Genomic DNA, 15362 nt, shown 5'->3' on the forward strand with positions numbered 1-15362 from the left:
GCTCAGCATGGACCTCTCATCATCAGCCACGCATGCCCGCTTCCTTTTATGAAAGATGGAGACTGAGGCTGAGGGCAGCCAGTCGATTTAGCAGAGTGACTGGACACAGAATGCATGGGAGTCCAACTTCCTAGCCACATGCCCAGGACTGCTGGATTTTGGTGGGAAGGTGTGTTTATCAGGCCGTATAACGTCGTCACTTTGTAAGAACAGCATATGGCAAGGGTTCTTTTAAAGGAACATTTTAAGGCAGCTTTCCATTTAATTATCTAATCATCTTATTTAAATATTTCCTCAAATATGCTAATATTTGAATCATCTACATCACTTTCATTTTGTACCCTTTGTATACTGTGGTTTTATGCCATTAAAAAAAATACCCTTTGTATACAAAGGGTACAAAATGGGGTATACAAAGAAGGGGTATACAAAGGAGCCATCACAGAATTATCAATTCTGAAAGCAGATGACAGATCAATCCTCTTCCCCGGCCTCACCCAGGCACCCCTCAAATGCAGACCTTTGTCCATACACAAAGACTTTGTCAGCCACAGGGCTTTACGTGGAGGCCAGCCTTTCAGGACACATGGAGGCTGCCTCTCAGGCTGGCCTCGGGATACTGGGTGGCATGTCTCCTATGTTCATCTGGGGAGTAGCTCCCACTCCCCAGAAGACCAAGAACAAAGGAGCTGGCAGGCTTCAGGGAGAAGCTGCCCTGTCCACCATGGATTAAAGACACCCATCAGTTGCCTCAGTCAACTAATTGGCCCAACAAAGGCCCAACCTGAATCATTGAAGAAAGTGGCCCTGATTGCATCGCTGGCTTCTGACTCAGTGTCAAGTGTCACCAACCCAAGTGTCACCAAGTGTCACTTGGTTGGTGTCACCAATCCAGCAGGGCAGCAACAGGGTTGTTCCACAGGAAACGCAAACCTGCCCACACTAGGGAACTGGAATGGGACGGGGCTCAATTTTTTATGAAAGTCGAGCCCTACCAGGAAGTTTCACCGACAAGGAGAGAGTACCGGGGAGACCTCTGTGTTTATGCTTTGAAATTTAAATCAATTTAAATATAAATTGCTCTCCTTTTTTGTCATTATGAGAATGAAGTAAAATGTGGGTTTCAGATCTCTGGTGTGCAAATGGTCATTAACTTTCATTTGACCTTGGGTGTAGAACTAATATTGAATTTGTGCACAGGGTACACTCATTATACTCATCTAGTTTCCTCACAGAAAATAACGCTCCCAGGAGCTGCAACGCTAGAAGCCGCTTTCAGGCACTCAAATAGAAAACTGGATTCTTCCTCTAAAGCCTCCCCCCCTGCCTTCCACCCACCTCTCTGCTCCAAACCTCAGGGAGGCTTGGCAACATATATAAAACACAAACACTAACAGGTAAAAATCTGAATGACATAAAATCGTTGTCCTGGACCATGCAGGACAAGAGCCTGGTCTGTGAGCCCTCATGTTCCTGGAAACGGGTGCCATCAGTACTCAGTTCTCCTTCCCAGGGCCTGATTCCCTGAGACAGGGACAAGCACCCATTTAGAGAGATAATTACCTTTGTCTACTGAGCCTTATAAGCATTACATACCGCCCCTGAAGTGGCCCACAGAACTTTGTTTTGAAAACCAAACCCCAGCATTCTGGAGCACACTCTGTTGTGGTTGTAAATTATTCACCTCCTTGGCAAAGCAGTTTCATTTACTATCTTAATGGACATGACCATGCTAAAGGATGAAAAAGAAAATCAGCTTGCTTGCTTTCCTCCATTCTAAACAATCCTCAGGGTTAAAGGAACCCAACTTCAATTCACTCACATCTCTTGCTGTTCAAGGAGAAATCAGGGCAAAGGGCTATTTTCTTTTATAGTATGCCATTGATGGTTATTTATCATTTAGACTTAATAGCTCTAATTACAAAAGACAGTGTCACGGGATTTTTTTTTTTTAAAGGCAATTTTCTTTGTATCCCAGTGGGAGAGTTAGAAAAATTCACAAAGCATCTGCTGCGTGCATTTTCAATCATTTCTGGGTTTTACCAACGCTATTATTTTCTTGATTGCAAGAATTTTACATTTTCAAAGATCCTTTAACTTGACATTGCATTGATAATTATTATATTAAGACTTTTACTGCGGTTTTATGCCATTAAAAAAAAAATGAAAGACCTACTCTGTTAACCATTGAATTGATCTCTGATAAGAACACACACTACAGGAGATGGGATATGGACGCACAAAACCTGCCAGCAAGCGGGGACAGAACAGGCTCTGGAAATGTTAGAACAAGGAGTTACTATGGTGCCAGAGAAGGAGAGAGATTTTTACAAGCTTCAACAATCAGCCTGGTGTTAGGCAAAGCTCTCTCTTCTAGGGAAAAGAAATTCTACATCATCAATCAATCAGGAAGACCACAATGTTGTGTTGATTATTTAAGGGGGAAACACATGTGACTTCTTTCCTCTTGGCTGACAAATGCTAAAGAACACATTCAGTGGGGCTCCAAGACAATGAGTGTAGGTCTGGGCTGACCATGAATGAGAGTGATGGCGGCCGGTCCGCGGCCGGCGCAGCATCTGGGACGTGGCAAAAGAGAAGAAAAGGACAAAAAACATACCGTGTGGAAATATCAATTCTGGAAGGACAAGGTGCATCCTTAGGGGGCAGGCTAAGGAAGACTCGAGAAAATTTAAGTGTTTGAAAGTATCCCTAAAAATTAAGCATAATGTCTTCATTATTTAAAATCCAGCCAACAAACTTCTGCCATGTGAGTATTTTTTAGCTCCAACAGTCATTATTAGAGCCCTCAGAGACCAGATGAATAAACACCTGTAAAAGAAGATCATCATAGTTTTTACTTTTAGATTTTCAATATAAACTATCACAGAAAACTAGAAAGGTCGAAGGAGTCTGACACAGCAGTAACTGTACTAGCATGGGAACTGTCTTTGCTGTATTATTAACATCTTAACTGTATTATTAACATCTACTCTAAAATCTCATTCTATTGTGCCCTCTCCTATACATGAGCTATGGGTTTACAAAAGGGAAACAGGGTCAAGTCAAACAGTGTTCTCCATGAAAAGGAGAAATCTGTCAACTAAAAATAAAAAGTAAAAATTTAGAGATCATAAAAGTCGGAGCAATTCCATAGGTTTAATGCTTACTTTTTTTCTTCTAAAAGTATAAAAGGCAAAGCATTCTCTACTGCTAAAAGTAATCAATCTATTTCATTTCTCATGACAAAGCAACATGAATATCTTGTCTTTGTAATGCTTCTGCCCTGAAGGAGAAGATGTTTTTTCAATTGTGTCAGACCTCAAGTCTCACACCAGAGCTTCCTGTCAACACCTCATTTCCCCCAATCTTACATACACATTCTTAAGAAGGAGGCTTAACACTGCTGAAATTTCCTAGTAAGTGTTGCTGATGCCCAGTGATTATTACTAACAGAGGAGATCTTCAAAGCTGGCAACTGATGCAGACTATGGGGGTGACAGAAGCCCCTCAACCTGCCTGATGGGTCCACCTTGATGACCAGATCCGGCATTGTCTGCTTCAATATGTTACACGCACAGAGTTCACTGCACGGCAAATAGTAGCAACCAGGCTGTTGAAATCACACACCCATTCAAATGCCTAAATAAGCTGGACTATAGGATCTAAAAGATGAAAAAACAAACATGAGGATCTAGAAGGCTAGGACAGACAATTTACCTTCAATGAAAAGCACTGGCTTCCCTTCCATCTTTTTTGTTAAAGCCTATTAAAAATAATTTTTACCAAAAGCTCAAATTAAACACAATTGAGTGAAGCTATTTTATACTATTTTATATTTTATATACTTAACATCCCCAAGAAATAATAAAATATCTTGGTACATAAATACCACTTAAACCTCCATCCCTGGCTAATCGATCCTGGGAAGAGGGGAAAAAAATGCTGCTATCTGCTACTTGAAAAATGTATGAGCTTTTATCTGGTCTTTTTCCATTTCAGGAACCAAAGTGGAAAATGGGAACGTCTTTCCGCAAATCCCATCTTTAGTCCCATAATCCAGAAAATCACTAACAAGGGAGGGAAAGCATAGTGTAGCTGGAACACTTGGTTGAAACACTTGGTTTCAACCAAGCTGGCTGCAAGCTTGCTATATTCTGGCTGCAAGCTTGCTGGCCTAGGCCATCTCAGGCCCAACATTTCCTCTCAGTATTCTGTTCTGACATTGAGACACGATGCAAACAGCGCCACCTGTGGTGAGCATACACAGTGTCCGCTCACTGCTGGTCCCTCTTCAGCTAGTTTTCCTGGAGGGGCCACATCCATCCCAGCCTCCGTGCATGTGTCTTCTCTTGTATGCAGGCCCCCTGATGTCTCGAACCCCCACCAGGCTTCTCCTGCTCCCGAGGTGGGCACGTCATTCTTCCAAGAAGGTCCCCAGTGAGACATCTGTGGAGACTACCCAGATAGAGGTTTCTTCCCTTTCTGCTGCAATGGACTCCAGAGGTTCGCTGAGCCCATAAATTCACTTTGCAGTTTTCATTTTGTTTGTTTTAGCACTTGTCCCTAAAAGAATCCTGTATAAAATATTCCCAATGGTGTGACTCCATTAAGGATAATGAAGGTAATTAATAAAAATATGTATTGCTATAATTAAATAATAGAGCTGAAAGGCATCTCTCAGGTTATCAGATTCTACATCAATCCCTTCGTGATGCAAAATCAAAATCACTCTGCTAAGGTCACAGTGACAATTAATGGCATAAACGGAGCCTAGAACCCCTTTCTTTCTTTTCCAAACTTTCATTTCCTGTATACTTAGTTTTAAAGCACTTACTTAACTAGCTATGGACTAAGCAGACAGAGTAAAAGATAACAACTGCCAAGGAGATTTACCAATATGGTATTTTTGGCTTTCCAGAAATAGAAGCCCACCACGGCACAAATTTCATATGATCTAAAGATAATGAGAGCTGAAAGTGCTTTGGCTGTAGATTCATGCAAAAGGGAAAAAACATATCTCCCTAGACTCTAATTAGCTAACATTAGCAGCAGAATAAGCAATCGAACAAAAAGAACGTGCAAGGATATCTCTGCTAATTTTTGTAAATCTGTTGAAGCCTTAAAATGCTATTCACAGTCACTAAGGTTAACATTTGGAGGAGAAGACTGTTTAAAGGCACATCCTAATGGCCTTTTAGAAAATTACAACAAAATGGATTTTTTACTAAGCTAGAGCCTTGAATCATTTATATAATCTATCAATTGGCAGTTACTTTTATTTCTATTGTAGGGTGAGCTGAAATAAAAAACTTTTGCTTCATACTAATTCTTGTTTTAATAACCCTTGGCAATGAGACATAAATCTGGCATGACCACCTGAGCCCTAATTAACAGTTTTACTGTAAGACATAAGATATTAGGGTAATCAATTCCTTTTGCCAAGCCCCAGTCGTGCTATCATTTTCATACTTTTTATTAGATGTACACCAACCTCTTTTTCTTCTTCCTTGAAAAACCACCTTAGAATAGTTTTAGAAAGTCACATCAAGCATACACAGAAAGCACCATTCTGCAGCTGGAACTCTAATTAAGGCTATGCTGAATGTCTCTGCATTTTATCACCTCCTAACCACATAGTAATACGTTCCTCTTTTTCAAACAGCCAGTGGTTCATTAATGTTTTCCATTTATGAAACATTTGTTGTAATTTAAAAACAGTAGGGGTCACATTTATCTTTGCCATTATCCTCACATCTTATACTGTACCTGGAATACAGCAGGTACCAAATTAGAATCTGAGAAAGGCACAAAGGAATGCCAGACCTATGATAGCCTCTCTTGTATCTTGCCATTGTCATTTTTCATCTCCTCTCAACGTCAACTCAAACGATGAGAGTATGGAGTTAAACAGGTAAGTATCTCTAGTACTTTCCATATTTGGATTCTTTGAATATTTCAGTATACAACTTGTTGGACTTATTGGTTATTTCTGTCCTTACACTGCTTACCAAATTTGTTTGAGAGTGCAGGAGAGTAATGTCTTTGTTTCTCACTAAAATAATCCTTTTTAAAAATTAACATATAATGTATTATTTGTCCCAGGGGTATAGATCTGTGAATCATCAGATTTACACACTTCACAGATCTCACCACAGCACATACCCTCCCCAACGTCCATAACCCAACCACCCTCTCCATCTGTAAAATAATCTTGTTGACTCATGTTATTCTTTTTTTTCTAAAACTTTATTTATTTATTTGAGAGAGAGGGAGAGAGATTGATGGAATGATTGGGAGGAAGGGCAGAGGTAGAAGCGACTCCCCTAGGATCAGGGAGCCTGATATAGGACTTAATCCCAGGACCCTAGGATCATGACCTTAGCTGAAGGCAGATGCCCAACCCACTGAGCCACCCAGGCACCCTCATGTTACTTTTCTAATCAAAAATATATTTAAAGCCAAGGACAAAATGAGAATGCCAACTATCATCACCTTAGTCAACCTTATATAGGAAGACTCTGTCTAATAAAATAGTATGAGATAAAAAGGATTTACTTAGATGGATGAGACAAACTAGCCATTACTGATAGATGATATATTTGCCCATATGGGAAATCCCAGATCATTTTAAAACAAGTTATTAGAATTCATTTGAGTTTTACATTTTTGCTAGACCCAAAATCTCATACAGTAGAAGTTACCAATTATAAAAGACAACAGATGTGGATATTAACAAACTGATTCTAAAGTTTATATGGAAGGAAAAGATCCAGAATAGCCAACACAAATTTTGGATAAGATCAAGTGTAAAGAAGGACAAAAGTTGGAGGACTGACACTATACGATGTCAACACTTACCAGAAAGCCACAATAATCAAGACAGTGGAGCATTACAGAAATAACAGACAAATGGATCAATGGAATGATGGAGAGCCTAGAAACAGACCCACAAAAATATGTCACTGATCTTTGACAAAGGAGCAAAGGAAACGTAATGGATAAAGAAGAGTCTTTTCATCAAATGATACTGCAACAACTAGATATCTACATGCAAAAAAAAACCCAAACCTAGACATAAACCTGACCTTTCACAAAAAATAACTCAAACTGGATATGCAAAATGATAAAATTCCTAGAATATGCGTAGGAGAAAAATTAGATGATCTTGAATATTGCATGACTTTTCTAGATATCTAGATCTTCTAGATATCAAAGACATGATTGCATTAAGGAAAAAAATCTTGACTTCATTAAAATTCAAAAATATCTGCTCTTCAAAAGACCATGTGAAGAGAATGAGAAGACAAGCCACAGACTGTGAGAAAATATTTGCAAAAAAGATATCCCAAAAAGGATTCTTCCCCAAAGAATATTAAAAAAAAAACTCTTGAAACTCAAAAATAAGAAAACAACTAATCCAAAGACCTTAACAGATACTTCACCAGAGATATAAAGTGGGCAAATAAACATATGGAAAGATGCTCCACATCTTATGTCATCAGGGAAAAACAAATTAAAACAACAGTGAGTTACCACTACACTACTATTAGCATGGCCCAAATCCAGAACACTCAGAACAACCAATGCTGGCAAAGATATGGAAAAATAGTAAGTCTCGTGCATTGCTGGTGGGGATGCAAAATGGTATAACCACTTTGGCAGGCAATTTTGTGGTTTCCTATAAAATGAACAATACTCCTACCATACGATCCAGTAATTGTGCTCCTTAATATTTACACAAAGCAGATGAAAACTGACATCTACACAGAAACCTACACAGTGTTATAGCAGATTTATTCCATAACTGCCCAAACTAGGGAGCAATCAAGATGTCCTTCAGCAGATGAATGGATAAATAAACTGTAGAACATGTAGACAATGGAATGTTACTGACTGTTAAAAAGAAATGAGATTTCAAGTCATGACAAATCATGAAGGAAACTTAAATGCATAATATTTTAAGCAAAAGGAGCCAATCTGAAAAGGCTACATACTGTATGAATCCAACTCCATGACTTTCTGGCAAGGCAAGACTATGAAAACATCAAAAAGATGAATGGTTGCCACGGATTGGGAGAAAGAAAGAAACAGATGAAGCACAGAGGATTCTTAGGGTAGGGAAACTATTTTATATGATACCATAATGGTAGACACATATCCTTATACATTTGTTCAAACCTATAAAATGTACAATACAGAGTGAACCCTAACGTAAACTATAGATTTGGGGCAATAATGATGTGTCAGTGTAGGTTCACTGATTGTAACAATTGTGCCACTCTGAGGTGCTGATAGTAGGAAAGGCTGTGCACAGCTACAGCTAGGTGCAAAGGGTATATGGGAACTTTTGTACTCTCTGTTCACTTTTTCTGCAAATCCAAAACTTCCCTAAAAAAGTACATCTATTAAAACAAAAAGTATCATGAAAGATGAAGACTTGAGAAACCATCACAGAAGAGAACTAAAAAAGAGAGAGAGAGAACAGAAAAATAGTTCATTTACAATAGTTACCAAAATCACAAGGTAACTAAAAATACAAACAAAATGTACAAGGCCTTACAGATAAATTTTCACAGCAGTACTAAAAATTTGAAAAAATAAGATATCCTCAGTTCATGGATGGAAACACTTACTTCACAAATGTCAAATTTATCTAGAGATCTATAAATGCAATATACTTTTAAAAATTCTGAAGGAGATTTCACAGAACCTAACCAAAAAAATACTATGAAGAGAAGAAGAAAGGTAAAAAGAGATTTGCCTATTCCTACCCCAGAAAAAGTCTTATTATTATAAAGTTCTGGTAGGTAATTGAAATAATATATATGAATTCCATGTATGATAGAGTTAGCATCATGTCCAATAAATGCTCCTGGGGTAACTGGCTTAGCATAAAGAAAACATAAAATTTGATTTCTACCTGACAGCATATATAAAAACAAACTGCAGATGATTTAAAGTCCTAAACATGAAGAACAAAACTTTAACAGTGTCTACACCTAGCTATCAACCTAGATATTCCAATTTTAACATTTATATACTTTTATAGATAATAATGAGAAAATAATTGGAAAAGAGCAAAAATAACACAAGCACAAGAATATATATTTAGGTCCTTCTATTATTATTTAAAATAGGAAAAAAATTAAAAACCTAAATGTACAGCCAAGAATTAGTTAAATAAAGTGTACATATATTTAGCTAACAAAACTACTGATGATGCAGATCTATACTACTGACATGAAAATAAATCCTAGAAGGATTATATATAGCTACAGTAATCAAGACGGGTGCATACCAACAGAATCTGTTCAATCAACAACAACACAGAACCTCAAAATATACCCACACAAATATGCCCAACTTATTTTTGACAAAGGCATAAAAGCAATTCAATGAAAGAAAGATGGTCTCTTCAACAGAGGAGCTGGGGCAACTGGACATTCATAAGCCTAAACACCCAAACAACAAACACAGAAAAATAAACCCTTCACCTAAGTCTTACATTTTACGTACCTGTGCCCAGATGCTCTTGTTTGGCTCTCCACATGGCTCATCCCTTCACTGATTTCAGGGTTTTGTTCAAATGTCCCCTTCCACTTCTCCAGCCTATCTATATTTATTTGCTCTGTTTTTCTCTAGCAATGACACACTGCAAGTTTATTATTTCCCTTTTTTCTGAAACTTAAAAAAAAAAATCCTACCATTCCAACTCAAACAGACCATAGGTTTTGTTTCCTTATGATTATGGGAACAAAGAGCAGCTCTAGCAGAATTGATCTCTTGGCCCTCTCTCCCAAAACCTCTATACTGATGTCCTTTCTCCATCAGGCTTCCACCTACGCAAGCAACCACGATCTAACGCTGGCACTTATGAGCCCTATCCAGGCTGCCCCCTCCTCATTACCCCGGGGGTCAAGATGGCTGTTCTTCGCATCCTCTCTCCGCCTTTATGGCATGCAGGCTCTGTGTCCTCTCCATCAACCAAAGCAACAAGCAGAAGAGATTACGTGGGGAAAGCTCATTCACACTAAGGTGTATTGGATTCAAAAAAGTAACTGAGGGAAAAGCAAACTCTTAGCGTTTCTAAGTAGAAAAAGAAAAATGTAAAATGCATGGTTTGTGTTTTTGAGGCATTTTGTTCCATTTATTTCTTCGATTTTTGTCATAGTCTTTCTGCTCGAAAAGTCTTACTCCAGTTTGCCGTGATCCAAGTAGCATTTCCCCTCAGTTTGTCATTCTATTCAGCAATGACCTCCTCCCTCTGAACAGCAAACAATGCCCCCTTCTCCCACTCTTCCTAAGTGTTTTTCTACCTCACTAAGTCTCCATCTCATATTGAATTTCACCAGAGTATGGCTTTCTCTCCTTCAAAATGTATCTGAAAGCTCCCTTTTCCTTTCCACAGATCACTTCCAGATTGTGTCCTACAGGTATCAGGGATCAGATCCACGCAATTAGTCCTACATAAAAGCTTGCTTTTAAAGTCATTACATAATTATTTTTAGAAGAAACTGCTTTGAGGTGAGAAATATACTCTTAAACAAAGACCAACTTCATGTTATTTTCCTCTGTCATTACGATAGGTAAATGCAATGTGATTTGCTTCTTGGGTTGTGTACAGAGACTTTCTTCATGGTTGCAACAGATTACAGACATATTTTTTTTTATTTTTAATTTCAGTTTTCCTTAAAATATGAAAGCAAAGCAGTGAAATTTTAAAGAACTACATAGAGTATTCTGTGCTATTTCAATGGCAGAATAGATCATTTTAAAAAGAAACAGTGATATTTTTCTGCATTCTGCACCTAAACTTCCTGAGATACACCCAGTTCCAGGAAAGACTACTCACCAGACTTCCTTGCTTTCAAAGCAATAACAGCTGCTAGTTCTCTCTGTACCTGGTAAGATATTAGGGGGAAAAGATCAAATTAGAATAAGAAAAATGTAGTTATCAAAAGCAGTACTTTGTGTTTAGGTATGAACCGAAATTAGGAGTTATGGCAATAGAAATTATATTTGCTGTCCCATTTTGGGGTTTTGTTTGTTTTTAGTATCAGGGAAAACCCTCTGCATAGAAATTTTAGGCCAAAAATCTGGAAGAATCATATTGACTTACTTTCACAAGAAATTAGGCAGTTGCCAGAATGTATACATTGTAAAACACTGGTATTTTGGGGAAAAGCCTCAAAACAGTAATTATAAAATACTTAGAAATGACACAAATAATCAATTACTAAAACATGCATGACACCTTGGTAAAGATATTAAACACTCTTTAACCCTTCAAAGATTCTAGCTTACACAGAAATTCTAGAAAAATTAAATAGGTGGTTCTGGTGTACTTGGATCTCTACTCAAACACAATCAATGCTCATTTGAAGTCTGGCAGGTTTACAGCAGCCATTTTGGAAAACATGAAAAACAGAAAAGCAAGCACCACCCTGTCCCAGAGGAGGTGAATTGGGAACAGATAAGACGACCTTTAAAACCCCTCAACCCCACTTGTTTGTCCACATTTCTGCTTGCTCCCAGTCTCTCTCTCTCCGCACACACTCACTCCCCCTCAACTTTGAAGGCTTAAATCCTTTCCTAAAAGCATTCCCAAAGAGGAACATAAAAAAAGAGACAAAAATGATAACCGTAGTCACTTTCAAAGACAAGATTTAAAAAAAAAGATACCATGAAGATAATCTTTGGGAAATCTATGTTTAGCAGCAATAAAAACTCCACAATGCACAAGCTCATTCCTCTCTAGGACGGTCTTTTAAGCTCAGAAGTGTGCATATGTTCAGGTGTTTCGAGGTGCTGGTGAGTCCGGAAGCACCCTGCAGCTTATTATACTAATGACATTTTAAAGGGAGAACACACAAGTTCAAGGTTACATAAGACTTGCTATTGAAGTTAATCTAATTTATATTCATTTACTTGAAGGCAAAAGTAGATCTATATGCTACCCTCTGGGACCCTGCTGTGGACTGCTCTCTCAGCGGCCAGGATCATGGCCCCTGAGGAAGGCAGCTCTCCTCTCTCCCCACCACCACTGCCTTACTGCTGTGTTTTCCCCTCCTGGCTACTATGCTTCCCACGCAGAAGGGCTTACTCTTCATTTAGCCCATTCTTTGATACCTCTGGAGGCTCCCTCTCTGGGAAATTATGCAGTAATGAGAAGTCCATCAGTCCCTCTCCAAGTTCTGAAAATGCTCGCAGTAGGATAATCTGCAGTTGAACAACTTAGGGAGAAAAAGAGGGCGATGGGAAAGAGAAGGCATACATGACCAGAGAAAAACCTTTACAAATACTTGTACGGGTAGTCAAATAAAAACAGCCACACACTAAAAACATCACTTACTGCATACTTGACATATTTGTAACAGTTCTATCACCTTCTCTATTCAGGATTTTCTTCCCTCGCCGTGTCACAAATACTTGCGGCAAAGAGGCAGACCATAAACATCCACTAGGGTCTGGTCAACGGCTTTCTGATTTTATGACCTCACAGGGAAGATCCCAGCGGGGCTCACGGCCAAGAAGAAAGCACAGACGGGGAAAAGTAGCCAGAGGCAGATCCCTTCCTTTGCTTACAGAAGATCAAAAACAGTCTTCCTCAGCCTCCTCTCAGTTTCCCCAAATTCTCTTCAACAGATCTTCAGTTTTTCTTCTTCTAATCAGAAATGTCTCAAAAGACAAAGAGCTCAGAAAAGGAAGGTATTAGATTCCCAGCTTTGTATAACACCTCATCCTTTCAAAGATGAGGTAGGGCAAGAAAGGGAGAAAGGGAATGCGTGAGGAAAGGACACAACATTTCTGCCGAGCCGGAAGGAGGGGACAGAGGGCAATGAGAGAGATGAGAACTTCACAGGTGAATGTAGAAAGAACCTAAGTTAAAAAAAAAAAAAAAAGTTTTAAAGTAAATGAGAATACCCTACAGAACCACACAAAATCCCCCAAGTGTCTGTAGTCAGGGAGGATTTAAAAGTGTGTTATGCGGAGTGGGGTATGCAACAGCTTCCATGTTTTTGCCCCAGAATGCTTTTGACAAACACCCTTCGGGTAGGTATAAAACACAAAGGACAAAGCACTGATCAAGCAAAAACACAAACTAGCTAAGATCTTATTATATGTTCCTACAGCATCTCCACAGAACCTTTTTTCTTTTTTGAGAGCACACTGCCAAGTATTTACTAGTTTTCAAATGAATGACTAAGTGCTGTCTTCTAGAGGAGGCTCCACCGAGGCAGGGATCTGTCTGTCTTTTCCTGGTATTATCCAGAGCAGTCATCAACAGTCACTCACTAGCCCACAGGAGGTGGATGCCTATGCAACTTCTGGAAAATCATGGAAAGGATCTAGGGGGAGAGAAAAACAACAAGGAGAAGGCATTCTCCACTAAGAAGCTACTCCCAGGAGGTCTCTTCAGAACGGAATATCAGAAGGACGCAGGGCCTCCTCTGCCAATAATTATTACATTTATACTGAAAACTGAAACTTTGGGCAGCTGCAGAAACAGAAACTAGAATTTTCTAGGAAGGGACTGGTTGGCACTGAACACAAAGTCCCGGTCCCAGCACCAGACAGCCGGGATCCTGGCTCCCATTCTGACAACTTCCTGAGCCGCCCCGAGCAAAAGCAGCCCAGCTGTGAGATGCTCCGAATTCCTGACAGTCAGGAACTATTTGAGATAATAAATGTGTAGTTCCAAACCACCAAAGTCTGAGACAGTTTGTTCTCCCGAGGAGTCTTTTATCAGAAAATGACTATTTTTCTATTTGATCTACTCGTGTTGATGGTTAACCTTCGTTTTTCTCTGTGGCTGAAATGAACCCTCTTCTAAGATTGGGCTCAAGACATGGATGTGGCCAGAGCCAAGAGCCATGTGCTGCTACTGGCCATTTTTTCTAATTAATGTAGGTGCTAATCCACTGCCTCGGTGAGTAGAAGGAGGGTACACTATTACCTTGACCTTCCCCATGACAGCCCTTCCCCACCATGATCTGCACTCCCTGGGGCTAGATGTAGTTCAGAATTCCAACTTTTATCCATTTCAGAGAGGGACTCTATCAATGTCACATCCTCAGGGAGGTCTGGGGCAACAACTCATCATCAGAAATCAGACACATGAATAAATTTCTGCAGTGAAATGTGTAATTATTCATACCAAATGAGACAATGGAAGACTAGAAAAGGGCCTTGGGACTTTCCACTATAAATGTTCAGAGTAGGTTAGGTTTTGTCACTGAGTAAGTACTGAGAAACTTGTTTTCCAGAGCTCTTGCGCTTCAAAAGTGAATAAGAGATGGTAAACCTCTACAAACTGTTCACTAAAATCTCTGCTCCTCATTTTTTCCCCTCATGCTTCTTGTTATCAAATAGCTATGGAGTCACTGCTTTATTAAGAAATGCTTTCTTTAACTAGCTTGGATTTTCATCAAGCTATTTTGGTAGTTCCCAAGTCTGACTGTACTTTAAAATCTTTAAAAAAACTTTGGACACTAAGCCCCAACTAAGTCCGACTCTGCGGGAGAGTGCAGAAAAGTTGCTCTGCTGTGGTTTCAAAGGCCCCTAAGTGATGGACTCTAGGCTTGACCATCACTGTTCTGTTCAGTAAGGTTATCTTAGTTTTCCCAAGTCTCAACTTTTAATCTTATAATCATTTCAAAAGGCAATCCATCTTTCCTTTGTAGGTTGTTCTCCTCTAATTTAATTCATTTGTGAAGAACATGGCCTTCCCTGTAGTGTAGCTCTAGAATTATGCTATAATCCAATCAAATGATAAGACCGAGTTCCTGCATCAGCAGTTCCAGCGGCTGAAGAACAAGGAAAACTGCAAGGACACTTTTAAGATGCTGAAACTTTAACTGAAATCATAGTTGATTCAATATACAAGAGCACTAAATAATTAAAAACACATCTGTAGCTTAGGGTGTATCTGCTCTTGTGAATATCTATACAGGTAGGGTAATTGAGGGACAAAGAAGACATTTGTTGAAAGTGTCCCTCTCCCCTTGTGACCCATCAGAAACATGTTGCAATATTTTAAACTTCTTCAACAATCAGCAGGGCTGTTCACTAAACAGCCCTGAAATTCAACAAGAGTAAGAGCTGGTCTTACTTCTAGTGTTTTGTCTTCTCTTTGGCACTTTAGTTGTACCTTCAGCCCCCCAAATCCGAAGGCTCACTAAGTTGTTTTGTGGCAATGCCAAGGCTCAAGAGGCAAGAGGAAGCGTCAAGTGCAAACCCTGAGTACCAGGGAGCATCTCTGGGAGAGGTTCACTGAGAAGACTTGGAGGAAGAGACCCCTGAAAGCCACGTTGCCTAATATGAAGGTCATTTTGGGAAGACAGAAAAATTGTGGCAAA

The 15362-nt window shown here is 39.3% G+C and overlaps 1 protein-coding gene across 2 annotated transcripts in view; it reads right to left on the minus strand.

Annotated features, from left to right (window-relative positions):
- Positions 1-15362, minus strand: part of RAPGEF5 (Rap guanine nucleotide exchange factor 5) — a 223277-nt gene that overhangs the window by 131339 nt on the left and 76576 nt on the right. For both annotated transcript variants that reach the window (XM_004743361.3, XM_013051672.2), the window contains exon 7: positions 10856-10904. In XM_004743361.3, the coding sequence (XP_004743418.2) occupies positions 10856-10904 (49 nt within the window). The remainder of the gene's footprint in view (positions 1-10855; positions 10905-15362) is intronic.

The sequence above is a fragment of the Mustela putorius genome, unplaced genomic scaffold (assembly GCF_011764305.1).
Source record: "Mustela putorius furo isolate JIRA1106 unplaced genomic scaffold, ASM1176430v1.1 tig00003845_pilon_pilon_pilon, whole genome shotgun sequence".
NCBI lineage: Eukaryota > Metazoa > Chordata > Mammalia > Carnivora > Mustelidae > Mustela > Mustela putorius.